The sequence below is a fragment of the Rattus norvegicus genome, chromosome 13 (assembly GCF_036323735.1).
Source record: "Rattus norvegicus strain BN/NHsdMcwi chromosome 13, GRCr8, whole genome shotgun sequence".
Lineage (NCBI taxonomy): Eukaryota > Metazoa > Chordata > Mammalia > Rodentia > Muridae > Rattus > Rattus norvegicus.
In genome coordinates, this window is record NC_086031.1 from 79,190,381 (window position 1) to 79,217,035 (window position 26,655).

A 26,655-nucleotide genomic window follows, 5' to 3' on the forward strand; every position below is an offset into this window, starting at 1 on the left:
TCTCGTTGCCCCAGGCGACGAGGCAACGGGTGGATCTCTGAGTGAGTGGGCGGGGCCTGATTACTCCCAACCAATGGAGACGAAGCAGCTTAGAGGCGGAGTCTCGGGAGACGCCGAAGAAAGGCGGGGCTTGCGTTGCCACAGTAACCGAATCATTGGCTGTGTTGTGGTCTTCCTGTGTACAGATATCTATTTCCTGTGCTGAGATCCACAAACTATGGTGAGTGTTACCGGAGGCCCAACGAAAGGCTCCGAGACCCTGGTTACTGAATGTAAAAGACATCCTGCTTTTCTTCACCTCCTTTATCTCGCTAGGAGGAGTTCCTTCTGTCTCTGCTCTCCCCTTTTCTTGCAGCTCCCTAATTTCCATTTTAGCGCTCCTAAGACATCAAGCTAGATAGAGTAACAGAAAGTAGTTTGGAATCTAAGAAAACCCGATGAGACATTATTTCGAATAAACAGTTTATAAGTGTGCATTGTTCCTCTTTTTCAGTTTTCAAGCTTGCAGGCCCATTTCGACGTGATGCTGTATCATCACTAACCTGAATATTGGAGTGTGTTCTCCCAGGCGGCGGAGTTCTGCCTAGCATCTCCTACCAGGACCGCTTAGTAATAGATGTCTGCAGGCTCAGCTTCTAGTCCATTGCATACTTTCCAGATCTCTGTGTTTTAGCAGGTATGTCTTTCAAGATTACTTGGAGAGCTTCTAGAATTCACCAACACCACCATAAATTATGACTGATTAGGAATGGGGCTTGATAATTTGTATTTTAATAAACCTTTAGATTTTAACGCACCCATTTCTCCAGTGCACAGAGTTCTAGTGAACTCATCTTTAGTCGTCTCAGCACTTGTGAATGGTGGATGGGACATAGCAAAATGTTGCCTTCAGATGGGTATAGCTGTGACTTAGCAAGAGACATCCCTACATACCAGGCTTTCTCACCAATGTTCAGCAGTTCTTTTTGTTACCCAATCTGGTCCTTTTTTCCTGTAGAAACCTTTTCAAACCTTTACTTCACAAACCCTATCTCTCTTCTTCCTTTTTTCTCCTTTCTAGGCACTTGACAGAATCTAAGAGGCAATGTATTTAGTATTGGATTCCAAATAATCAATGATTTTATCTGTCCTTTTTTTTATTGGATATTTCTTTATTTACATTTCAAATGTTATTCTCTTTCCTGGTTTCCTGTCCATAAGCCACCTTCCCCTCCCCTCCCCGTCTTCTGTAAGGGTGTTCCTCTCCCCATTCACCCCTCCTTACGGCCCCCACCCCCGGACATTCCCTTACATTGTGGTCCCAACCTTGGCAGTAACAAGAACTTCTCCTTTCATTAGTGCCCAACAAGACCATCCTCTACTACATATGTAGCTGGAGCCATGGGTCAGTCCATGTATAGTCTTTGGGTAGTAGTTTAGTCCCTGGAAACTCTGGTTGGTTGGCATTGTTGTTCTTATGGGGTTGCAAGCCCCTTCAGCTTCTTCAGTCCTCTCTCTAATTCCTCCAACGGGGGTCCCGTTCTCAGTTCAGTAGTTTGCTGCTAGTTCGCCTATGTATTTGCCGTATTCTGGCTGTGTCTACACCCGGTTCCTGTCGGCCTGCGCTTCTTAGCTTCATCCATCTTATCTAGTTTGGTGGCTGTATATGTATGGGCCACATGTGGAGCAGGCTCTGAATGGCCCTCCCTCCAGTCTCTGCTCTAACTTTGCCTTCCCATCCCCTCCTATGAAGATTTTATCCGTTCTGTAGCCTTGTATTTATACTTTAAAGAAGGAAGTGCGGAAGTGACCTTTCATCTGCATTTGCTCTTAATTTCACTTGCTCCATCTGTTGTATCCATTTGTTACATGAAGTTAGCCGGCATTTGATCTGTTCTGTGTGTGTGCGTTATGTGCGTGTGTTGTATGCTAATTATTATGCAAGTATATTTCTTACTGTGATTCATGATTCATCAAAATCAAAACTTGGTCTTAGTGCAGGAAGAGTGAATTTCTCCGGGCATGCAGACTTAGAGACGGTGCTCTTACTGTTCGTTGGAAAAACTGAAATTTTTTTTTAAAAAGAGGCCTAAAAACAGTTAAGTAAAAATCTCAGTCCCCCCCCCCCCATCTAGATCTTTCTCATTTGCTGTCAGTCCTTTCTGAGAAGCAGTGAAATGTTTTGAAAGGAGAGGAGGCTAGATGTCCCGTTGCGCGTGCGCGCGCGTGCGCACACACACACACACACACACACACACACACACACACACACACACGGCAGAGAGAGAGAGAGAGAGAGAGAGAGAGAGAGAGAGAGAGAGAGAGAGAGTAAAGTAGTTTGAGGATATGACATGACAAGCAGTTAAGGCCATCTCAGATGGTTTCAAACTGAAATATTAGTAATAGAAGAGCTCTCAGGTGGCTCCAGATTCTGTGAGGCAAGGTGAGTGCAGAGGTTAATTAGAATCTGGGGGGATAGAGGACTGGAGAAGGTGGGCAGGAACCCAAGATACTGAAATATATGGAGCTTGGAAAGAATTTTAGATTTTATTTTAGATGTATTAGCATAATGTGTCTCATACGTTTTATTTGTTCGATTATTTAAATTGTTTCCCCTTGACTCTACCTTGAAACTTGAACCATATTAATTTGGCTCATCAGTGCCATTTTTTTTTTTCTGATCTGTAACCCTTACTGTTGAACTTTCTTGGAAAATATCCTCTTTTTGGAGACCAGAGATTCCTAATTTCTCTCTTCGTAAGTGCTGTTTTGTAATTTGGCTGTCCTTTTCTGGCCTTTTTTAGTTTCCATAGTACCCTCCATGGGTGTGGAGGTACGGTATTCTCAGAGGCTCTTATATGGCCTTTCCTGAATGCTCTACTCTTCTAATCCTCGCAGCATAGTATACATCTGAGATAGAAACATCACACTAACTTCTTAAACGCAGAAAGCATCAGATCGCTTTCTTTAAGGGGCTCATAGTGTAAGTCTTATGAGTCTTAGTTTAACAAACACTAAAAAAGGAATCCAGTGTTGTTTGTAGCCTCGTTATAGCAATCTTGTTATAATTTAATGATATGATGCTTACCTTAGTGCTTTACGTTCTGTAAACATTATTCTTAGTTGCTATTACTGCTGTTCATAATTTATTTGTTGATAATTTCATATATATATGTATATTACTTTCTGATTATTGTCATGCTCACCTTCTCTTATCTCCCTCCTAACATAATTACTAGACCCACTAGTCCCTCTTTTGCATTTATGTCTTCTTATTTTGTTTTGTGACCCACTGAGTTGAACAGGAGGAGCCATCTATGTGATTAGGGATTTGTAACCGTCCATTAGAGCTTGGTGGGCTCATGAGTGGGTAAACAACTGAAGGCAACATCTAGCTCTCCCCCAGAATCCATCCATCAGGAGACATCAGTTCAGCAGGGAGGAGGAGTGCCACGTGGGTTCCTACCTTATCTATGATTGCCATTTGACCCGGTCTTGTTCAAACCCATTTTGATGCAAGACTATGATTCCACTGATCGAGTCACGTTGGTGACACAGTGTTCTGTAGCACTTCTCACTGCACTGGGGCTTTTACATTCTCTCTGCCCCTCTTCAGTCAGCCTTTGCTCCTCAGGAAAGGGGGTAGGAATGTCACGGTTAGGGTGGAGCATGTCTTCTCAGTGTCTCGAACAGTCATACATGTCTGCGTTCATCAGTGTTCATTATGAGAAATATTTCTCTGATTGAGAATGAAAGTACAATTTGTCTGTGTGTATAAAACTAAGTATTTAGAAGACTACTTGGCCCTGTCAGTTTAGCTAAGCAACAGAGATAAGTTCCCCACTTGGTTGCTAACCCTCCTTAGCCATGGTATCTTAACTGGGTTTACAGTACCATGCATGAACTCCTCCCTTCTCGGGTAGGGAGGCCTGGAAACTGAGCAGAGTGCTTGGTTTTCCCCCTCACGGTTGGGCTGTTGTTGCAGTGATGTTGCGTCTTTCCTGCAGGTTGGTATTGGAGTTTGTGGGGTCATCCTGTGGGGATTGATGGTCATTGATGCCTTCTCTTCCCCAACAGCCGGCATTGCATCCTCGGGCAGCATGAAAGCTGGTCAGCAGGGAAGAAGTTGCGGTTTGATTTCTCCGTATCTTGCACCCAAGGTGTGTAGTGTCTCAGCACTAGAGCCTTATCGACTAATTCTGGTGACCAACCAAGAGGAATGACAAGAGCCTGTGTTGTGTAGGGAGCCTTGGGGCTCTCTCCCATCATAAACGGAAGTATCCTCATCCAGCATGAGATGTTTGTTTAATGACCCATGGCTATTAGGCACATGCTTCTACTGTTTTGTTATTGACGAGCATTAAGAAAAGTTTCAGAAATTGAGGAACACAGAGGAGAAAGTAATCACTATAAGATAATGTTAATTTTTTTCTTTTTTTTTTCTTTTTTTCGGAGCTGGGGACCAAATCCAGGGCCTTGCGCTTGCTAGGCAAGCGCTCTACCACTGAGCTAAATCCCCAACCCCGATAATGTTAATTTTTGTTTGTTTTTTTTCCCAATGATCAAGACCAAACCCAGCACTTTACTACTAAATCACCAACCCAAGAACTGCTAATTAAAAATAACGAAGTCAGCTAATGTTACAGCTTTCCCTGTTACTTTTGTTCAGGGAGCTTTATACTTTCTCTAACATATGAATATATATAAATCCAGAGTGAAACTTGGGCATTTTAATGACAGCATCAATCCCTAAATTTACCAGAAGGTAAATCTAGAGACAGCAGGACACCCCATTGTTGCGGATCAGTGCTAGAGTTTAGCTTTGTTACCTGAATAGTGAAGTGCTTAACAGACTTGACTTTTCTCTTCCTATCAACGTCAGTCTTTCACATTGAGTCCTTTTTTATTTGAGTTATGAGTAAGCATAAAAGTAAAGACTTTGTGTCTATTAGAAAGTATTTTGTCTATCTATCTATCTATCTATCTATCTATCTATCTATCTATCATCTAAAATCTCTCTCTCTGGACAAACATACCTTTTTTCTGAGGCTGACCCTGTCCACCCTTGTAAAGCAGCAGCCCCAGCTCCTTCCTATCCTGCTCCCTTTCTCTTTCTCCATCCGTTTTCATCGTAGTACCTGACAAAAACGTCACAAAGCAGCAGACGTTTCACAAATAAGGATCGTCCTTGGAATTTTGTAGTTTTTCCCCTTTGTGGCAGTTAAGAGTGTTTGGTAATCCACAGTGTCTCTGGAGGGTGCTGTTACACACACAGAGACGGTAATCCTGCACTGCTGGAGAGCAGAGAGGGCGGACAGCTAAAGAATGCTGCGGAAAGAGAGTTGAGAAGAGAAGAGAACAAGTGGACTCTCTCTGCCCATCCCTTTGCTAGAAAATAGGGCAGAGAACGATTTCTCGTTGGGCCTACCTGGTACTGGGGAAAAACTAAAATTCTAGATCAAAAGCAGCAGATGTTTATTCTGAGAGGAGTCTGACTCCATCCATGCCCAGGCACTGTTAAAGTTCTGCTGTGTGCTACTCAGTGTTCTAGACAACCTTCCCACCCCCAAGGAACCGAGAAGGCTGAGTTTGGAGAGCTATACAGTTTTAGGGGGAAAAGGGATGTGATATGATATCAGGTATTGCTAACCATGAGAAAGGAAACACCTTGAAAGGTGCTGGAGTGAGGAAATAAAAGGGCTGGTATTGGGTAGTCAAGGAGGCCCCTCCCCATTCCCTTGAAGGACAATGGGCTGGTCAGAGAGAATCGTCTGTGTAAAAGATCCTGGGGTAGTAACATATGGACTGAGCAGGCGGTGTGTGTATGCATAAGGACATACACACATAACACTAAAGAAAAAGATGCCTTGAAAGAGCAAGGGATGATATACAGGACAGTTTGGAGGGAGGAGAGGGAAGAGGAAGATAATATAATTATAAATATATTATTATATATATGACAAAAGTAAAAACATTGAAATTAAAAGAATTTATAGGATAGGTGACAGAGGTCATCTAGGACAGTGGTTCTCAACCTGTGGGTCCTGACCCCTTTGGCAAACCTCCGTCTCATAATAGTTACATTACAGTTAATAACAGTGGCAAAATTACAGTTACGAAGTAGCAATAGAAATAATTTTATGGTTAGGGATCAGCACAACATGAGGAGCTGTGTTAAAGGATTGTGGCATTGGGAAGGTTGAGTTAGTGCTCTAGGATACAGCCAGTTAGACAGAATCCATAGTGAGGAACAGGATGGTGGTTGACGTGAAGAGGTGCCCGACCCAGAGAAGTTAGACCCAGTGTGTCATAGCATGGTAGTGCTTCAGGACTGGAAGACACTGGGTTTTTCTAATTCTGATGATTCTGAAACGGAGATTGTTACCTAACACATAGTAGACCTGAGCTCTAAATTGTGAACAGCAGTAGGCCGATAAAAAAGTATGCGGGGGGTAGGGGGGCAGAGAGATGGCTATTAAGAGCACTGACTGCCCTTTGGGTTCAGGACAGCTGACAGCCATCTGTAATTCCAGTTCTTTGTGATCTGACGCCCTCTTCTGGTCTCCACAGGCACTGCATGTGCTACAGAGACATATATCATGTAGGCAAACCATAGATATACCTAAAATAAACCTAAATAAAAACCTTAGAAGTGTATTGATACTTGTACACATTGAGGGTAATAATAGAGGTTCCTTTTTTTCTGTTGTGGTGGTGGTGGTGGTGGTGGTGGTGGTGGTGGTGGTGGTGGTGGTGGTGGTGGATGTGAAACTATAATTCACATATTTGGTTGATATTTTTTAAAAACATGTTCATGATCTTCTAATCTAGTCTAATCCCCACATTTAAAGTTAAGTAAGCTGAGACATGCTTTACGGCAGTATGCCTCATTGTAGCGTTCTTGCTGTTTACCGTTCCATTGGCTGTGTACACCTCCCTGTGTGTACTCAGCTGACCCTGCACTGAGTTAGTCCCCTCAGTGACGGGAAGGAGTTAGAAGCTTCAGTCAACCCTAGAAAATAAATAAATAAAAATACATAAATAAGTAAAAGTACATTCAAGCAACACTAAGTGGACTCAGCAGATTGTGTGTGTGTGCACATGTATATTTATTTGTATGTATGTATATATGTGTGTATGTGTGTATGTGTATAATAATGATTAAAGAAAAGGGCCACGAATTTGCAGGGTATGATATGGAAGGGATTAGCAGGAGGAGGGGGGCAAAGCTAGGCAATTATATTCCAATTTTTAAAAAGTGTTAGCATGGGGTTGGGGATTTAGCTCAGTGGTAGAGCGCTTGCCTAGGAAGCGCAAGGCCCTGGGTTCAGTCCCCAGCTCCGAAAAAAAGAACCAAAAAAAAAAAAAAAAAAAAGCGTTAGCGCCATACCAGCAAGCACCCATTTCCATGGTGTTACCATCTTTCTTTCCTGGCTTGTCCCCCTCTCTATTCCTCTTCATTCTTTACTGTACAAAGAGGAAAGAGGGCGAGGGAGAGGCACCAAAACCCAGGAGGGAAAACTGAGAAGTAAATCTGAGAAGGAAGTAGCCGTCTCTGGCCCTGCCAGTCACCCCTGCCCTCTCCATGATCCCTCTGCCCTTTCTAGGCCCGAGGCTTCCAGGGGGCATTGCAGGTGGAGTTGCGCCATTTCCGACCACAGGCATTGGGGACTTCTCTGTGCATCCTGACTCCTGGTTCATGGAGCTCTAATTACTGTCTCTGTGTATTGTAGCTGAGGACAAATTTTAAAATCTGCATCTTTAAAAGAGGTTTAATTAAACGTTATGTAGTTTTAGAGACCTTTCGAGGAACTTGATGAAATGAATACAAAAGCTGAAAACAGATTTTATACACACATATACACACACATACACACACATACACACATATACACACATATACACATATACACACACATACACACATATACACACACATACATACACATACACACATATACACACATATACACATACACATACACACACATACACACATACACATACACACATACACACATATACACACATATACACATACATACACACATACACACATATACACATACATACACACATACACACATATACACATACATACACACATACACACACATACACACACATACACACATACACATACATACACACATATACACACATACACATACACACACATACACACATACACACATATACACACACATACGCGTACACACACATACACACATACACATACACACATACACACATATACACACATACACATACACACACATACACACATACACACATATACACACACATACACGTACACACACATACACATACACACATACACACACATACACACATACACACATATACACACACATACACGTACACACACACACATACACATACACACACATACACACATACACACATATACACACACATACACGTACACACACATACACACACACACACACACACACACACACACACACACACACACACTAAATCTTTATACCACGAGGAAGTTATTCTTGAGGTACCTAATAGAACCTTTATTTTTACATTTTGTTTCTCTCATATAATTTAGGTGTTAGGGGGAGAGTTGACCATTATTCACCCTCCATGACAGTAGGTTGAACCTGACAATTTACCAGTGACTAAAAAAACAAAGCTTCAAACTTGCTTGAGAATAACCTAGGGAAATGACGGAAAAAAATTCAGATTAGGTTCGTTTTTTAATGTGAGGGATCAGACAGTGGTGGCCTGGCCTAGCCTGAGATGGTGTATTAGAGCCAAGTGACAGCCTTTTTACGGTATGGATTGGATCAGGAGGGTAGCCTGGTGCTCCTCAGAGCTCCTGTCTGTCTGTCCGCTGTTGAGCACTTACCTATGTTTGCAGTTCTTTGTGTAACGATGCCCTGATTTTGTGAACCCTCAAGGTGATACAGCTCCACAGTGTAGCCCAGGTTGGGTTTTCATTTTTATTTTTATTTCTTTTTCTTTTCTTTTTTTTTTTTTTTTTTTCGGAGCTGGGGACCGAACCCAGGGCCTTGCGCTTGCTAGGCAAGCGCTCTACCACTGAGCCAAATCCCCAGCCCCTTATTTTTTAGATTCACAGCTCTGTATAATTTCTGAAGTGCCATAGTCAAGGTGTCAGTTTAACCTTTTGCTTTTATTTTCTTTAGTTCTAGGGAATGGCTGTGCAGCTCTCCTGTAGCTGTACACTGAATGACACTTTAGCTTTGTTTTTAAATCTTCAACTTTTAGAAGATAGAAACATACCGTTTTTTTTTTTTAACAAAAGTCTGTGATTCACGTGGTGCCGCTTGACTAGACCCTTTGCAGATTTGCTGTGATTTAGCTCAAAATCGCAGGACTAAATTGGTGAGCCTGTAGAGTGGGCCTGTGACCTAGCTTTGGTGGCATGTAGTAACCGCAGTGAGCCCCAGGTGGCGCTCCGCCATCACTGGAGGGCGTCCTTTCAGGCTGGATGTTCGTTTCAGATCTTTTTCTAGGCTTATTAATTTCATTGGTGTTCATGTTGGTGTGCCACTCAGATGCCACCCCTGTAGAAGTCAGGAAAGCACAGACCCACTGCTTATGTCTCATAAAGGGGAAGATAAAGCAACAAACCAATGTGAATGATGAATTCTGTTGGATTAAACTTGAAAATGCTGTTTGTCTTACAAAAAAAAAAAGTGAGTTTCAACATTAAATAATGTCTGAGTTGTGTGAGGCTCTCTAGGCAAACACATGAAAGAAAGCTCTGTCCTAATACGTATGTCTTCAGGTAGACTGGCAGTCAGTGTTATTAACACGTGCTGGCACCCACAAGCTTTTCTCACTATAGAAGGATGTCTGTGTTCATGGCCGCTCCGTCCCTGTCAGCTTACCATCAACACACCATCTTCTCCAGTAAGGAATATCCAGACCCCCTTTGCTCCATCGAGAGTGACTTGTGGCTACTGCCCAGTGGTGATCGTTGCAGGGCATGCAAATCCATACGCATTTGCTTTCCACAGTCTTTGGCACATGAGAGAGAGCCCTCCAGAACTGATCTGCTTGTCAGAGCTGTCTTGTTTGCTCTCCTGAGGCTGTGTCTCGCCGTGCAGCAGGCGCTGCAGGATTGGGGCCGAGCTACAGGTACTGTCGTGTGGAACACGTTTCCTAACCAATGGAAACCATGTTCTGAGAAGGGCAGAGCCCTCTCTACGTGCACAGACTTTAAACAGTTTGTCAAAGACACTGCTTATCTGTGTTGCTGACCCCTACTGAGAAAAATAAGTAAGGGCGATCTAGGAAGGATTGGACGTTCTAGTAGTGTCAGGGTCAGTCTAAGCGCCACAGTGGAGACAGGATCCCTTCCTAATGTCTCTACCATTCTTGCACCAGCTTCAGGTCGTGGTGCCCTTTTGTTTCTTGAACTTGCCAAACTCCATCTTCCCCGTCATAGCTCTATACTTTTTATCTCCCTGGAATATTTTTCTCCTACGGCTCTACATGACTGGCTTCTCCTTGTCCTGGTTCTGATATTGTCTTAGAGAGAGACCTTAACTGTCTCTCCTAGTTGAAGGTGGGTTCCTTACCTCTTTTACCTGAACTTTATCACATATCCTTATTCCCTTGTCTTTATTGCATTTGTTATAACAAGTATTATATTATTGGCTTTTACTTTCTATGCCAAGTATGAGGAGAGATAGAAAATGAGTAGGTATGGTCTATATGATTAGTGCCCTGTCCACTTTGAACATTCTATATGTCTGTTGCAGTGCCTGACAAAGAGAAGTCATTAATATTTATTAAACAAATGAAAGAAATAAGTTCAACCTTTAAGAATGCCTGACTTTCCCTTTGTGACTACTGTTGGGTATGCACTGCTTTTCAAAGCTCTTCATATATTTACTCGAAGAGTATTCTGTTGCATTTTCTACATACTACTATATACTTTGCTATACCATACTATGCTCTACTACACACGTACTATACATGTAGTCCTTTTAGATGCAGCCTTGACCCAAACAGACATTTTAGCAGGGGAAGGAACTCTGCAGTAGGCATCTGTTGCATGAAGACAGTAAGTGCTATAGGGAGAATGAGTGATGGATGTTGTGAGCAGTCGATAGGATTTCAAGGAAGGTGGCCAAGGTCTCTCTCATAGGGAAGACGATGCAAGTGCCGCAGGGTTGGGGATGAGAACGAATGAGCCATGGAGGTGGTGGAGGGAAACATTCCAGGAAGAAGGTAGGACTGGTGTGGAAGGTTCTGGGGTGCATACGGAGAGTTACGTGGTTAGGGTGAAGTCTGCATGAGTGACCATTGTAGGAGATGATCGCAGACAGGTAGTTAGAAGACAGATCTGGCAGGGTTTGGTTGAAGTGGAGACACTGTTCGTGCACTAGAACACTTGATGTTCCAATGGGGTAAATAGACTGAGTGCACTCCCTGTTAAACTCCCAGAGGCTGTATTTGCAGGAACTGACAAGCGTGTTCTACGTTTGATATGGTAGCATGAAGTACTGAAATTAGCCAAGACAGTCTCTCTCTCTCTCTCTCTCTCTCTCTCTCTCTCTCTCTCTCTCTGTGTGTGTGTGTGTGTGTGTGTGTGTGTGTGTGTGTGGAGGCCAGAGGTCAACACTGGGCATCTGCCTCATTTATTTCCCATCTTAGCTTTCTCTGAACCTGGAACTCACTTCAAGGCTAGGTTGGTTGGCTAGCAAACCTCAGAGATCTGGCTCCCCACCTCCACCTCTCAAGTGCTGGAATAACGGGCATGCGCTGCCATAGCCGGTTATTTTACATGTGTGCTAGGAACCCAACCCAGCTTTCATGCTTGCATGGTGAGCAGGTTGCCAACTGAGCTGTCTCCTGAGTCCCAGCCAAGATCATTGCTGAAAAATATGAAACTGGAAGACTTGCCTTTCCTGAGTGAAAAAGGTATAAAGTTTCTGTTCTAGACAGTGTGATGCAGCCCTGGGATAGGCTTCATGATGGGTGGAACAGAGTTCAGGGCTCAGAGGTAAACTCTTGGCATAAATTGATTTGTAACAATAATGCCAGCACCATTCCGTGAGGAAAAAGTGTTTGCTATGATAATTAAATATTTGCATTACAGGGATCAATTTAGACTCTTAAGTAGCTCAAAAAAAAATCATAGACCCAAATATAAAACCCCAAATCCAAAGTCTCTTACAATGAAGCATAGGTCTACACCCCTGCAGTACGGTGTCAAGCAAAGCTTTCTAGAGCATGATGTCAAAATCACAAGTCACCACAGTCCCATCGCTGTGCGCTGTGCCGGGGAAATGTTCTAGAACTGCAAATGTGAAGCACGAGGGCTTCTGGAGTACCTACCACTCACTCCTTGATCCTAGTTGGACACAGGTACAGATATCTGTGGGGAAGAAGCAGAATAAGGGCTGAATTGCAAAGGTATGGGCAGAGTTAGAGAAGCTGACAGAGCTGCAGGTAGCAGGAGTAGGGACTGGCCAGAGCAGAGAGCTAGTGGGGCTTCTCAGGGTCAAACGTTTGAGAGCTGTCAGAGATCGGCTGGAGCAGAGGGGCTGTCAGACGGGAGCTCTGCGCTCCAGTGGATCTCAGCAACTAAATGGGATCTGACTGGGAGCTGGGCAAGTAAGCATCTCACCCTAGCGCTCTGGATGCAGCCATTGTCTCCTCCCAGCAAATCCATGTGAAAGATGCAAGGTAAGGGAGTCCTGTGGTGAAGTCACAAAGGCCACTCCCTGCACAGGCCAGGCCTGACTGCAGCCTCTGACTGAGGATCTGCACGGACAAGTGGAAAATGTCCCGAGCATACATTTCCAGGCCCAGTGGTGTGGTGGTTAAAGACAGGCATAACTCCACACCCTCCAGTGTGCTTATGACCTTGGCAATGTAAAGCTTAGGTAGCATTTATATTGGTATTTTCTCTGCTATCACATGGTTTATGGTTGAACTGTAGTCAGTTCTGTAATTGAATATTAAGCATAAATAGTATATACTTTAGAATGCTACGGATTTTTAGATCCAGCATTTTTGTTTCGTCTCAGATCCATTTCTTCTCTTACTTTTGTGCATAGTTGATGTCAAGCATTACCTAAGGGTAGCCCTTGCTCTGGCTTTACCTAACACCATGTCAGCTATGTTCTATAAGGTGCTGGCCTGGGAACAGCTGGTCTTTAGATTCTTTCTAGAAAAACATAACAAATTTTTTGAACCTTTTAAAATATTGAATATTTGATTTTTGCCATTTTACCAAGATCTATCTATCATACATGTATTTCCTTCTTTATTTCAGTATTTGAGATTTCAAAGGCCTCAGAACTACACAGGCCAGTAAGGACTTTCAAAAGAAATGATAGTCACTATCTTCTATAATCTGGTTATAAAGAGAATTTTAATTGCACAAGCATACCAGAGCACAAGCCAGTGCAGTGCTGTGAGAAATCCGTCTGTCCCACAAGGAAACAAGGGTCCTTGTAAAGCAGAGCTGGGTAACAAGTCACAGAGCTCTTGCCAAGTCACTTGTCGACATTTCTGTTCCCTCATTGTTAATATCCCTTTGATATCTGGGCCTCTGAAAACCCAATCACAAGTTCAGATATCCCGACTCCCGACAGGCTGGAGTTGGTGTGAGAAGACTTCCCAGCAATCCAGCAACCTTGTTTGCTTTAAGATATCTGAGGCGAGTTTGCACTTGATTGTCAAGAGCTTTCCCTTAATACAAGTCTGTAACATTGCCTTTTCACACGGCAGTGATCTCAGAAGTCAAGAGATTTTTTTAAAAGATGGGGCTCAAGAAGAAAAAGTTTTAAAAACAAAACCCCTTTCTAGATGGTTGCTCCCCGTGTCTGTGTTCTTCTGCTTTTCTCCCCTCTGCTCTTTAAGAAGTGCGAGCATCCCTTAGTATCACAGTTGGGGGAACACACAAGTTTGTATACTGAGCTTTTGGTTTGGTTTTCTGTGAGACAGTTGTCTTAGTAGATAGCCCAGGCTGGCTTTGAACTTGTGATCTTCCTGCCTCTGCCTTTAGGCTACTGCTGTTTTGCTTTTGTTTAAATCATAAACTGGTCTTGCACTAGCTTCCCCAGTGTTTGGGTTTTAGGAGAGCATCTTGTAAAAGACAAGTGTGAAACAAACGACCCACTGCTTAAACCCTGACTTGGTCCCTGTGTTTCCATTCCCTGGGCTTAGCGCGCTGTATCTAAGGTAGGAACTGCTGGCTTAGCTGCTTCCGTGCTGGTAATACATTTTTAATGACTCACTGTATTCTCGGAATGTTCAGGGCAAAATAAAGTTTGTTCTTCGGCAACCACTTTACTCTCCTTTACTGGAAGCAGCTGGCTGGGGTGGGCAGGACTCAGGTGCCACGACTTCAGGTGCAACCCCATTCAGGGCGGTCACAGGCAGACCGAGAGGCTCAGACTAGTTTAATAACCTGTTGAACTATAACCTTTATTGCCTCAGGGTTTAATGTAGCCACACAGAAACCGATATTTATTAAGTCAGATAAGGAGCAAGTGCTGAGTCTTAATATGCAGATTCTGAGAGTCCAGTTGTTAGTTAGGTCATGACATTGCTCCACAATGCAGCATATCCCTCCATTGGCTGTTAGATAAACAAGAAGCATTGTGTACGAGCAAGTATGTCTTGCTACCTCTTGTAAAATATTTTATTGAAATACAGCAGTAAAATGCTAACATGTAATACAATATGTGTACTCAGAGTTGTGTTAGACTCGTGTCTGAGAACATGGCCTGATTTTGGTTGCTGTGTTACTGGTTTTGCTCTAGTGGAGGATTAAGGTGACAGGATATGGTGCTCAGAACTGAAGGTGTAAGTGCAGTGTGTATGCGTGAACGAGTCTGACTTTTCTTAGAGGTCTCTCTTCACTATTCCTGTCCTCCCTCCCTCCCTCCCTCCCTTCTTTTTTGTATATTTGTTATTTTATTTATGTGTGTTTGTGTGTTTGTGTGTGTGCGTGTGTGTGTGTGTGTATGTGTGCATGTGTGTGTAGGTCAGAGAGCCACTCTCTAGAGTCATTGCTCTCTATGTCCGGGTCCCGGAGTTGAAACTCAGTTCATCGAACCTTGCTGGCAAGCTCCTTATGTGCTCTGAACATTTCACCATTCTTAAGGACTGTGGTTAGGAGCCCGTCTGAATCCAACTGCCCAGCCTCACTGTTGTTTCTGGGCTGTGGAATCACCTGTGAAGGAAAAATTATCCTGCTGTGTAGATCAAACGAAGTCTCCAGCCAGTGCCTGACTGACAGGGTTGCTCCTTTACACCCTGGCTCCCTCACAGTGTGGGCCGTAAGGCTTTGCTTATGCATGTGGGTAGCATGGTACACATGGCTTAACTATAGGAATCGCTTTGTAGCGTTCACAGGATTTGCCATAGAATTTCGTATGAGGAAAGAAGTTGATCCATATTTGGAATAGATAATGATGCACGAGTTGAGTATCCAGTTAGATATGATCCGTATTTAAATGGAAAGAGGTGAAGTAGACATTGAGTTCTTAGAAGAAACAAAAGTTGGTTTGGAGGCCATTTTCTGCAGAGTACCGTGTAGGCAGACCACTGTTCTCACCTCCTCTCCATCGTTCCTCTGCTGGCTCCTCAGAACTCTTCACTCTGTCTTTTCCTCTTTGATTCAGTGCTTTTGGTATCTGGACAGAATAGTGATTTTTCAACTTTGTTCGCAAGTCCAAGTCTAGCTTCCAGCAGCTGTTTGACCCTGTAAGCACTGAGCCTGCTTTCATATGGGTTTGGAATGTAGGGAGAAACCGAAACTGTAGGTATGCTTTGAGGATTATTAGCTGTATACATATAAAACCGACTGCCGTAGTGTTAGCGGATCTCATGATACCTCCACCCCACACTTAATGTAATATTTGATTCTAATTACCTGGAGAATTAAATAAGATTTGAAGAGGTATGCTAAAATAGTAGTAGTTTTTAGAGCACTAAGTACCCTAATAAAAGCAGCCAAGTGTAAGCAGTGGACCCCGCTGATTTATGAAAGGTTTGGTAGTTGGTACCCTCATCCCAAAGCAATAACAACCTCCCTCTCCCGATTTCACCCTCCCTTGATTGCATTTATGAGGTTTTGGTCCTGAAGAATGATGCTGTCAGTATGTTGCTAAACTTACTCCTTATTTTTAATTCTGCTCCGGCCTCTTGAAGCTTCACCAGAATATCAGGTCCTGGAAAAGCATAAGGAATTTTAATTAGGGGTTTTGTTACATCAGAAAAGTATATTAACACAGCTGGTCTTGAGAAATGTTGTAATTTATAATGGCTAACTTAAGAGAGAGAATTAATTAATCTTCCACAGGAATGAGCCCACTAATTGGTTATCCAATGCCAAGTGGTGAACCCTAAAATCATATACAGACTAACAACTCCGAGCAGCTTGTATTTATGCATATATATATATATATATATATATATATGTAACAATAGTAACTAAAGGAAAAAGCATAAAAATTGGGAGCTATTGGGAGATGTTGGAGGAGGAAGAATGATATAATATTTAATTCAAAATTTTAAAAAATAGATAATTTGTAATGCAGTAACTCCTTAAGATTTTATTTCACTTGTGAGCCATTAAATCGAAAAATCCAGTAATTGATTTGAAAAGAGTTTTGTGTGCTTTATTTTTGATACCAGAAATCCTTAAATAAAATATGTCATTTTGTCACAAGCCTTAATAGAGTTCTTAGCTTCCTATGGTCCTGCAAACCCAGCTGTAATTATTCTTTAGTTTTAGAGTATGTATCTGGCATTAGGCCATCTGTTTTAGACAAATACACTGAGTGTAGTGTGTAATATGACTTTAAAATTTATGCTGGGCCTGGTGGCATGTTTTTGTGACTCCAGCACTTGAAAGGAAGAGGCAGAGACAATCAGCAGTCCCACTCTTGGCCATATGACTTACGCTATATGAGGTCCTGTCTCTAAAGAGCAAATTAAAATTTAAAATCCACAAAACAAAATTACGTTAACCATGTGAATGGGAATGCTCTGACATTTTCATAACACCTTTGAGTTTTGTGAGAAGCCAAAACACACTAGTTAATTTCTCACAGCTACAATTTGTTAATAGGAGTTTCATATTGATGTGTTATTAGTGATTTCTTCAATATAAAATGCCTTGCCTATTTTGTAAGTTCAAAGTATAAAACAAATCATTGTATAACCAAGGGAATTATACAGTGTGAAAAGAAAATTGCTCCCCAGTTATTAGACAGAATATCTCTGGTTGCCCGAGCTTCCCCCGGGTGCATACACAGAGCTCCTTCGGTTCACCTGCTGCTATGTGTGCTCTGCAGCTCGCAGTCCCCAGGGTCTGATGCTCACGGGGCATCAGTATGTTCACCTGGAGAGGGGATGCTCAGGAAGTACTGGAGTCTCAGGAAGATCTGCTGACCCTCTCCTGTGAAGGAGCATCAACAGGCCTCCTCAGGATGCTTGAGTCGTCCCAGCTGCTCTGACCAATGAGCGATGGCTGTGAGGCAGGAGCACCGTGTCCCACAACCACGCTGCTTCTGATGTACCCTCTTAAAGAAACAGTCTGGGGCTTAGCTAGTGAGTGAGCCTGGAATAATCCCACAACTACCAAAACCAAAACAAATTTTAAAAAACAATTTTTAAATATACATAATGTTTGAATATTCTCTATAAAGTATTTTTGAGAGAAACTGAAATGTTCAGTGAAGATGGACATAACCTGTAACCATCGGGTGCATTATGGAACTAGCTCAAGGTGGCTGTCTGGGTGTCCTACTAGAGTCACTTTCTCCTGGAGTTCACCTACAAGGCCAGATTGGGAGAATGCAAAGTGCAGTTTCTGGGTTTGGCTCAGTCACATGACACGCTTTGTGATGTGGTCATGTATATCCTCTGGGACTCAATTTCTTTATCTATGAAGTGAAGGGTTCGAACAAAACCAAACCAAGCATTGATGTCACTTAGAAAATGAGAAATTGTGTTTTGTTTTGTTTTGTTTTGTTTTGTTTTGTTTTGTTTTGATAGACTTGGCTCAGTGGAATTGAAAAGTAAAATTTTTAAAATTTTGAAAATGAATATAGTCTGTGTGTGTGTGTGTGTGTGTGTGTGTGTGTGAGAGAGAGAGAGAGAGAGAGAGGGAGAGAGAGAGAGATCAGCTCTCTTAATATCTGTTGTTTTAACAGAATATGTTAAGACTGGGTAACTTAAAAAGAAAATGCATTTGGCTCATTGTTCTGGGGGTTGAGATTTCAAGGAATGTGCTATGAACATCTCTGTGTACAGTCACAGAGGAAGAGTGGGACTTCCTTTTGAAACAGCTCACTCCCAGTGCAACACTGAGTCATTAATCAACTGTGCAACCTGTGAACATCTCTTAAAGGTTTAACATCCACTCCTGTCACAGTGGAAATTAACTTTAGATAACGTGCTTGGAAGGAACATGCAGACCTTTGCAAAGCTCAACTCGTGTCAAGTCATCAAGATGTACTGTCCTCATATCCCAAGTACATGCAAGACTGAAGAACGGACAGTGTGTGTACTTCAGAAGGAAATCAGACATAGAATTTAGCCAAGTTTGAATACCTCCTTACCCCATGGTGGAAACAGTATGTGTGACTTAGAGTTACTTTTCTGCATCTCTGAGTAGCATTTCCTTGATTGGGGTGTGTGTGTGTGTGTGTGTGTGTGTGTGTGTGTGTGTGTGTGTGTGTGTGTTTCACTGAGACAAGTCATGGTTATAGAGAAACTGGCTACTTTTTCCAGATGACATACAGGGTACCTCTCTGTTTGTAGTTTCTATTGTAAACTCTAGGTCAAAACTTGAAGAACTCATACCTGAGAGCTTAGAAGTATTGGAAACTTTTAGAAACAGTGGAAATCATCTTGTCAGTTTTTCTGTTTGGTGTTTATCAGAGAGGAATGAACAGAGGCCTGTCTTGCTTCTCTAACTCAGAGGTGAACACTTTCCCCTGCTGTTTTTACAAAATGATACTGCTGTGAAATTACTGAGAAAAGAGACGTTTACACATTAGTGCAATAGTCTATGCTTGCTAAACTCCTGAGTTTAAGATATTAAAACTTCTAGCAATGGAGTCTCTTAGTAGCTTGTTGATAATTTTGAAGTAGCTTGACTGCAGAACGACTATGAATTGTTAAAGTTGTCAGATCAGGAGCCCATGTTCTGAAGACTGCGATTGAATTGAGATGATTGAATGGTCTTGAAAGGATGATTAAACTCATCTCTGCAGTACATAAGTGTGTTTAGTCAGAAACGAGCAGGATAAAATTTCTAAGCAAAGAATAATTCAGTATAATAGCAAAGAGTCATTTGTGTAAATATTTGGAAGTTCTTATTTTGTATGACTTACATAAGAGTGCTTATATGATAGTGATAAAATTATTTGTTTTTCTTCACAGAATCAGAGTGAGAGGTTTGCTTTCATTGCAGAGTGGTATGACCCAAATGCTTCACTGCTCCGACGCTATGAGCTTCTGTACTACCCGGTAGATGGATCTGTTGAAATGGTAAATGAGGGCTGGAAGGATGGCTCAGTGGGTAAAGCGCTGGCTATGTGAGCGTGAGACTCTGGTCCTCAGCAGCCAGGTACAGTGGCAGGCGTGGTGGTGCTTACCTGTGATCCCAGCACTGTGGAAACAGAGATCTCAGACCTGCTAGCTAGATGGCCTAGCGGGATGGGTAAGCCCCAGGTTCAGTGAGAGGTCCTGTCTTAGACGATAGGGTGAGCCAGGTGTGGTGGTGCATATCTTTAATCTGGTATTCAGGAGGCAGAGGCACAATGTATAGTAAGTTCTAGGCCAGGCAGAGCTACTTTGAGAGACCTTGTCTGAAAACAAACCAAAACCAAAAGGACCCCCAAACAAAACAAAACAAAACAGAGCGAACAAATACAAGTAAGGCATACAGCTCCTGAGAACAAGACCTGAAACTCACTTTGGCTTGCACTCATCTGCATAGAAGTCCACTCGTACATGGGAACTCCGACACTGATAAATACCCTTTGTTTGCTTAAAAGTTAGCAAAACTCTACCTATGGGACGGGGAGGAGAATAAGAGTGCCTTTTATATGGTTGATTTTGAAATTGCATTGAAAGATAACTTTTTTCTTTTTTTAAATTGAAAAATATGTTTTTTCCATACAATAGATTTTGATTACAGTTTCCTCTCCCCCAACTCCTTCTAGATCTTCCCCACTGCACCCTTTCTTTCTCTTTTTCATTAGAATACAAACAGGCAGCTAAATAATAAAATAAAAACAAACCAGAATATGATAAAAACAAACAGAAAAAAATACAAAGAAAATCACAGGAATACGTGAGACACTGAGACACACATTCGTGGACAGGGAATGCTAATGGCCAGAGTCCGGGGGAGTTACCAGCCACTCTCTGTAGCTATGTTGTACTGGATTTCTTTTTCTTGGTGCTCAGTAATATGCCAATACAGGAAGATAGCTTTGTGCTGGTATTTCTTTTCCTGAGTTATGCAGTAGACAGAATTTTACCACATAATGGAGTCTGGCCGCTCACTTGCAATCTGGTCTAATCTCAGACAGGGTTACAAATGTGCACCTTCACACCAGTCTTGTTGCAAATTTCTAACTAAAGTATTTTTTGCAAGATTTTACATTAAAAATATAAAAGCAGCTTAAGCTTGGTGACATTGGACTATAATTTCAATGCTTAGGAGGCTGAGGCCTCCCCAAACAAACAAATAGGCCTAATTTGGAAACAATACTGCTGCAAAGGTGTGAAGGTCTGAGCTTGCCTCTTAAGCTCCTACCTACATAAGAACTGGGCCTTTTTCCCTCTGATAACTCCAACCTCGAGTAACAGAGACTGGAGCTCTCTGGGGCTCTCTGGCCAGCTGGCCTAACTCAGAGCACACTTCAGGCTCAGTGAGAGAGCCTCTGATGATAGAATAAGGTGGGAAGTGACATCAGACAACCTTTTATGGCTCTCTACATGCACACCTACATACACACACATGCATGAACATACATAGAATACACACACATAGAAGTAGATATATAGAGAGACCCCAAAATGAAGTAGGACAACTGGTATTTTGGATTAATCAATTTTGGATAAGTGATTAGAGATAAATGGTTATTAGAGTCATAAATATTATTGTTAAAAGTTGGTCTCTGTATAAAACGTCAAATTGAAGAGGTTCTAAGAGGGTCCCTGTCTTTGCATCCCTTCATAGGTAATTGCTTTAAAAAGGCAGCTTATTTGGGGATGGAAGGCCTAGACAGAAGGCTCAGTTAAGAGTGCTTGCTGCTCTTGTAGGTCCCAAGTTTGATTCCCAGCACCTGCACTAAGCAGCTCACAGCAACTATAACTTAGTTCCTGGCAAGCCAACACTGTCTTCTGTACCCACACTCACATGTACATCCCCACAGAGAGGGAGACACACATAAATATACATCACTTAAAGAAAATACAATTTATAGTGAGCTTCTTTGGTATTGAAATGTGTACATAAAAATAAGAAATATGAAAATCTGTCTGCTGCTAATAGTTGCTGGGGTACTTGGCTAGTATATAGGTCTAGTCAGGATTATTTAAAATATGTATTTTATTGTTGGAAACTTTCTGTTCTCTGTTCGGCATACATTCATTCATCAACAGTATTCTCATTGTGCTTGTGCTAGCATGATGTCAAGAATCGTCGCACCTTCTTAAAGCGGACCAAGTATGAGGACCTGCGCGTGGAAGATTTATTTATAGGCAACAAAGTCAATGTGTTTTCTCGACAGCTGGTGCTGATTGACTATGGGGACCAGTACACAGCCCGCCAGCTGGGCAGCAGGAAAGAGAAGTAAGGACACTTGTGTCATCGTTTTCCATTGAAACGTTGCTTGTGACTCCCTTTCCATGTCTTCATAACCTAGTTTTTCCAGTGACCCAGTATAGCTTTATAACATTCAAAAAAACTCTTGGGATTCGTTCCTTGAATAATGAGGTATTGCCTGTAGTACTAGGAGGTGGTTATTTGGACGGGTCGGGGGAGGAGATAAAGCTGTTACCCATTCTATCTTCCTTATGTATATTTCTCACTAAAACCTAAGACTATTTGAGCACAAGGTTTTCTTCCTAAGGATAAGTGTGACATTGGGGTAGGGGATGTGATAATGCACCAATCACTGTAAATTCAGGAAAAAATGAAGTTAATTCTTGCAAGACTGAAGGCTTTGTGTGTTTGTTCTGTCTTGATAAAACTGAATTGAATTATACCCAAGTAAATGAACTGGGGAGAAATGCTAGTCAATGGAGTGAGTATATAGAAAGATACAAAGGTGGGAAAGTCCATCCTAAGTTGAGAACAACTATTTATTATCCTGCTTGAGTAAGTTGGTGGCTAAAACTTATATAAGTTTAATTACTAAAATAATGATCTGAATGATTATGGTAACAATAGATATGAAGAAGAAATAGGAGTGCGCTTGATTAACTAAATGGAGTAACTAATGCATGCTGGGAAACAGCTCAGTTGGTGAATGTTCGTTTAGCACAGATGAAGCCCCAAAGGTCTGGGCTTTGAGCCCCAGCTCTGCATAAAAGTGGAGATGGCTGCACATGTCTGTCATGCCAGCACTTGGGAAGTGAAGGTAGGAGACCAGAAGTTCAAGGTCATATTAGTTTACACAGGGAGTCTAAGGCCAGCTTGGGTTACATGTGATTCTGTCTCAAAATAATAATAATAATAATAATAATAATAATAATAATAATAATAATAATAATAAAAAAGCTCAAAGAATGGAAGCTTTAGTAACTTCTGGGTGAGATGATGAGGAGATGCCTCAGGGAGATGGAGCAAAGGACACAGGTGAGAGAGAGAGAGAGAGAGAGAGAGAGAGAGAGAGAGAGAGAGAGAGAGAGAGAGAGGAGAGAGAGAGAGAGAGGAGAGAGAGAGACACAGACACAGAGAGAGACAGAGAGAGACAGAGATCAGACCATCAGAAATCACAAAGTAAGAAATAGCTTGCTCTGGGGAATTTTATTCAGCTACAGAGAATGAAATTCAAATGTATGGAAAGTGGATAGAACTGGAGATCATTACATTAAGTGAAAGAAGCCAGACAACTGAGAGATATCAGGTGGTTTTTTAAAAAAATAAGTGGAATATAGATAGATGGATAGGTGGATGGATGGATGGATGGATGGATGGATGGATGGATGGATAGAGTGTAGAAAGGGGAGCATAGAGGAGAGAAGTCTAAAGAGAACTTTTGGTGGAAGGGGAAGGGACTAAGAAGAAATGAGTCAGGATTGGGGAGGTTGGTGGGGTGTGAAAATAACTCTGTAACAAAAATGTCACCGTGAATCACATTATTTTACATACCAGCTAAAAAATTTTTATTTAAAGAAAATTATGTCAGCTATAGAGTGTGGGCAAACAAAACGGACAACCCAGTGGGAAGGAGTAGGCAGCACACTGCTTCACTGTGGCAACTCTCTGGCAGCGTTGGCAGGAGGGGCTGGGGCAGGGTGGGGTAGAAGCCTCATCTGAAAGGGGACTGGCGGGAGGTGGGAGAGAGGACGGGCATGGGTAAGGCTGGTAGATGAGTGAAGTTCACTATGAAAATGGAACAGTGAAACTCATGGCTGTGTGCGAGAACCAAAATAAATGTTAAGATCTGAAAAAAAAAAAAAGGGAATTTAAACACAGGAGACTGGATAGGACCTGGGAATGATTCTTGTCATCTTGTCTTATTCAGTTTTGTGTTTCTTGCATCACTGAGCAAATCTCTCTCCACAATGCAAGTGCAAGGTTAATTTTACCTTATAGTTTTGTAGCTTTCATCCTGTGACTGTTTGGGCTCAATGCTTTGGGTCGCTGCAACACAACAAATTATGAAGGGATATTGAGTGGTGGAGGAAGCTCTACACCTTAGGGCAGAAAAGTAAAGGAGAAGGGGCTGCTGTCCTAACAGCCCTTCTAAGTTGTGGCCTAAAGACCGCCCAGTAACCCCACTGCGCTCGCACGTGCACACGCACGCATGCACGGTTATCCTCACATGTACCTTTTTATTCTTCTTTCCTTACTGTTTGCCATTCTGATTTTCTTTAGTTTTGATTTAGAAATAAACAAAACCAATTGGAGATACAGCTAAACATCAAACTTTAGAGGAAAAAATTGATAATGAGGATTCTCTTCTGGAAAATCATTTCTACTGTAATGAAAATGGCATTTTAATTTTCAGTGTCCACATTTATGAGTTGTAGCTTTCTGAAAATAGATTAAATATGTTGGAAATGAAATTTTAATTCCTTCATTTTTTTTGGATTTATTTTAGGGACAGAGTATTTGGAAGATATCATCTGTGCTTGTGTATTTATTGATGTAGCACTTAACATTAGGGATAATTGTTGAGAGTTAAGGCTGTATATTTAAAAGTTCCAGAAACTACTTAACACAAAAAAAAAAATCAGTAAAGCTATTTCTTAAGGCTTACTACAAAAATAGCTGAATGCCTAACATCTGTATAGTAAGAAGCATATAGTGAGTGGCCCCTATAGAATAGGGTATTTCTTTCTGCAACCTCCTTGCCCTTTTCTTTACAATTCCTTTCTAATTCTTGAGGTGGCTTGAGGCCTACTGTAGAGATTAGTGTACAGGTGGTAATGGGCCAAAGGTGGAATGATTGCCTCATGGGAAACGAGCAAAGGACAACTGTAAAATTGTATAGCACTAGACTAAGAGGCACCTTCTATTCTTATAAGATCCGATATGAAATGACAGTGAGAGTAAGGAAGTAGCCTCTCTCTCTCTCTCTCTCTCTCTCTCTCTCTCTCTCTCTCTCTCTCTCGTGTGTGTGTGTGTGTGTGTGTGTGTGTGTGTAGACCAGAGGTTGACATTGGGAATAGTACTTTATCACTTTCTGCCTTATTTATTCCTCACTGAATCTGGAGCTCTTCAATTTGACTAGACTGCCTGGCCACCAAGCACCAGGAATCCACCTTCTCTTCCTTACAGTTGCTAGGATTACTGGCACGCACCACCATTGTTGGTGGCTTTTTATTAAGTGTTTCATTTTCCCCTGAACCCAGCTATCTCCCAAATAATTGAGAATGAACTATTGTATTTATTTAACAAGCTTTAAGGGCACCAGAACTGAGCAGTATTACTCTATTTTAATCCTCTAAGCTAATCTGGCTACCTCCTGGCCAAAACCCCAAGATTCTTGCATATTATGGCTTTCTCTTTTCAAGCTGTTTTCTCCTGGTGTCTCCTGGGCTCCCCTTGCCACATGGCAAATTCACACTTATTCTCTCTCCTTCCCGCAACCCTGACTGGGATGGAGTTCATCCCTATTCTCTCCCCTGCCCAGGCATTGGCTAATCAGCTTCTTTACTGACCAATCAGGGAATATTTGGAGAGCAATGTTTACACAGGAGATTCTTAGGGTATGGACTGCAAGTGGATATGGTCAGCATTTGCATAAAACAAGGATACTGTTTCCACAGTGCACAATAACATTACGCCTACAACCATGCTCAGTTTTGGTGTGGGTTTCAAAACTCAGGCTTTCACACTTGTGTGGTAAGCATGTTACCAACTGAGCCATTTTCCCAGCCTCTGTAATCCCTTCTATTGCATGATAAATACCTATAGCTTTCATTCATTGTGGACAATGATATACGCCAGTGTCCTGGCTAGTTTTATATAAACTTGACATGAGCTAAAGTCATCTGAGAGGAGGGAACGTCAATTAAGAAAATGCCTCCTCATGCTATCAAGTCGCAGGCAGGGCTGTAAAGCATTTTCTCAATTACTGATCCATGTGGGAGGGCCAAGCGCCTTATGGGTGGTGCCACCCTGGGCTAATGAAGAACAGGCTGAGCAAGCCATGAAGAGCAGGACAGTCAGCAGCACCCTCCATGGCCTCTGCGTCAGCTCCTGTCTCCAGGTCCCTGCCCTGGTTGAGTTCCTGTCCTGACTTCCTTTGTTGGTGAATAGTGATATGGAAGTGTAAGCCAAAATCCCTTTCTTGTCCAACTTGCTTTTTGGGCATGGTGTTTCTTCACAGCAATATACATCCTAAGACAGCCAGTCACTGTGATGGCCCTTTGCATACTCCTTTCAGGCACAACAACTTTTAAGCTCTCATTTAAACTAGTAAAGGTAAGCCGAGAAGTTGGAGTTAATAGTCTACATGGAGCTAAATAACATAAAAATGGTCATAATAATTGTTATTTCTTTCTTTTACCTCCGATGTGTGAGAAATGAGTATCCTTAACTCTGATTCTATAGAATGATGGAGTACCTTGGCCTGTCACACATCTAGGAAGTAAAAGGAAACAAACAAACTGTTGGTTTTTAATACTCCAGAATGTGCCTGTGTTCTGCTTCGCGTTATAATCTGTATGCCAACAGATACTGTGGAGTGGGACTGGCTTAGCTAGGCTTTCTATTGCCCTGATGAAACTCCATGACCAAAAGCAAGCTGGGGAGGAAAGGGTTTATGTGGCTTACACTTCCACATTGCTTTTCATCACCGAAGAAGTCAGGATAGGAACTCACACAGGGCAGGGACCTGGAGACAGGAGCTGATGCAGAGGCCATGGAGGGTGCTGCTTTCTGGCTTTTCCCCATGGCTTGCTCAGTCTGCCTATAGAACCCAGGGCCACCAGCCCAGGGATGGC

The 26,655-nt window shown here is 42.2% G+C and overlaps 1 protein-coding gene across 3 annotated transcripts in view; it reads left to right on the plus strand.

Moving 5' to 3' along the window:
* Window positions 1-81: 81 nt before the first annotated feature.
* Window positions 82-26,655, plus strand: part of Nme7 (NME/NM23 family member 7) — a 129,429-nt gene continuing 102,855 nt past the window's right edge. For 2 of the 3 annotated variants that reach the window (XM_063272011.1, XM_063272010.1), the window contains exons 1-5: window positions 82-220; window positions 494-676; window positions 4,057-4,139; window positions 19,402-19,509; window positions 21,660-21,826. In XM_063272011.1, the coding sequence (XP_063128081.1) occupies window positions 4,080-4,139; window positions 19,402-19,509; window positions 21,660-21,826 (335 nt within the window). In that variant the 5' untranslated portion in view covers window positions 82-220; window positions 494-676; window positions 4,057-4,079. 3 annotated transcript variants of the gene reach the window in all.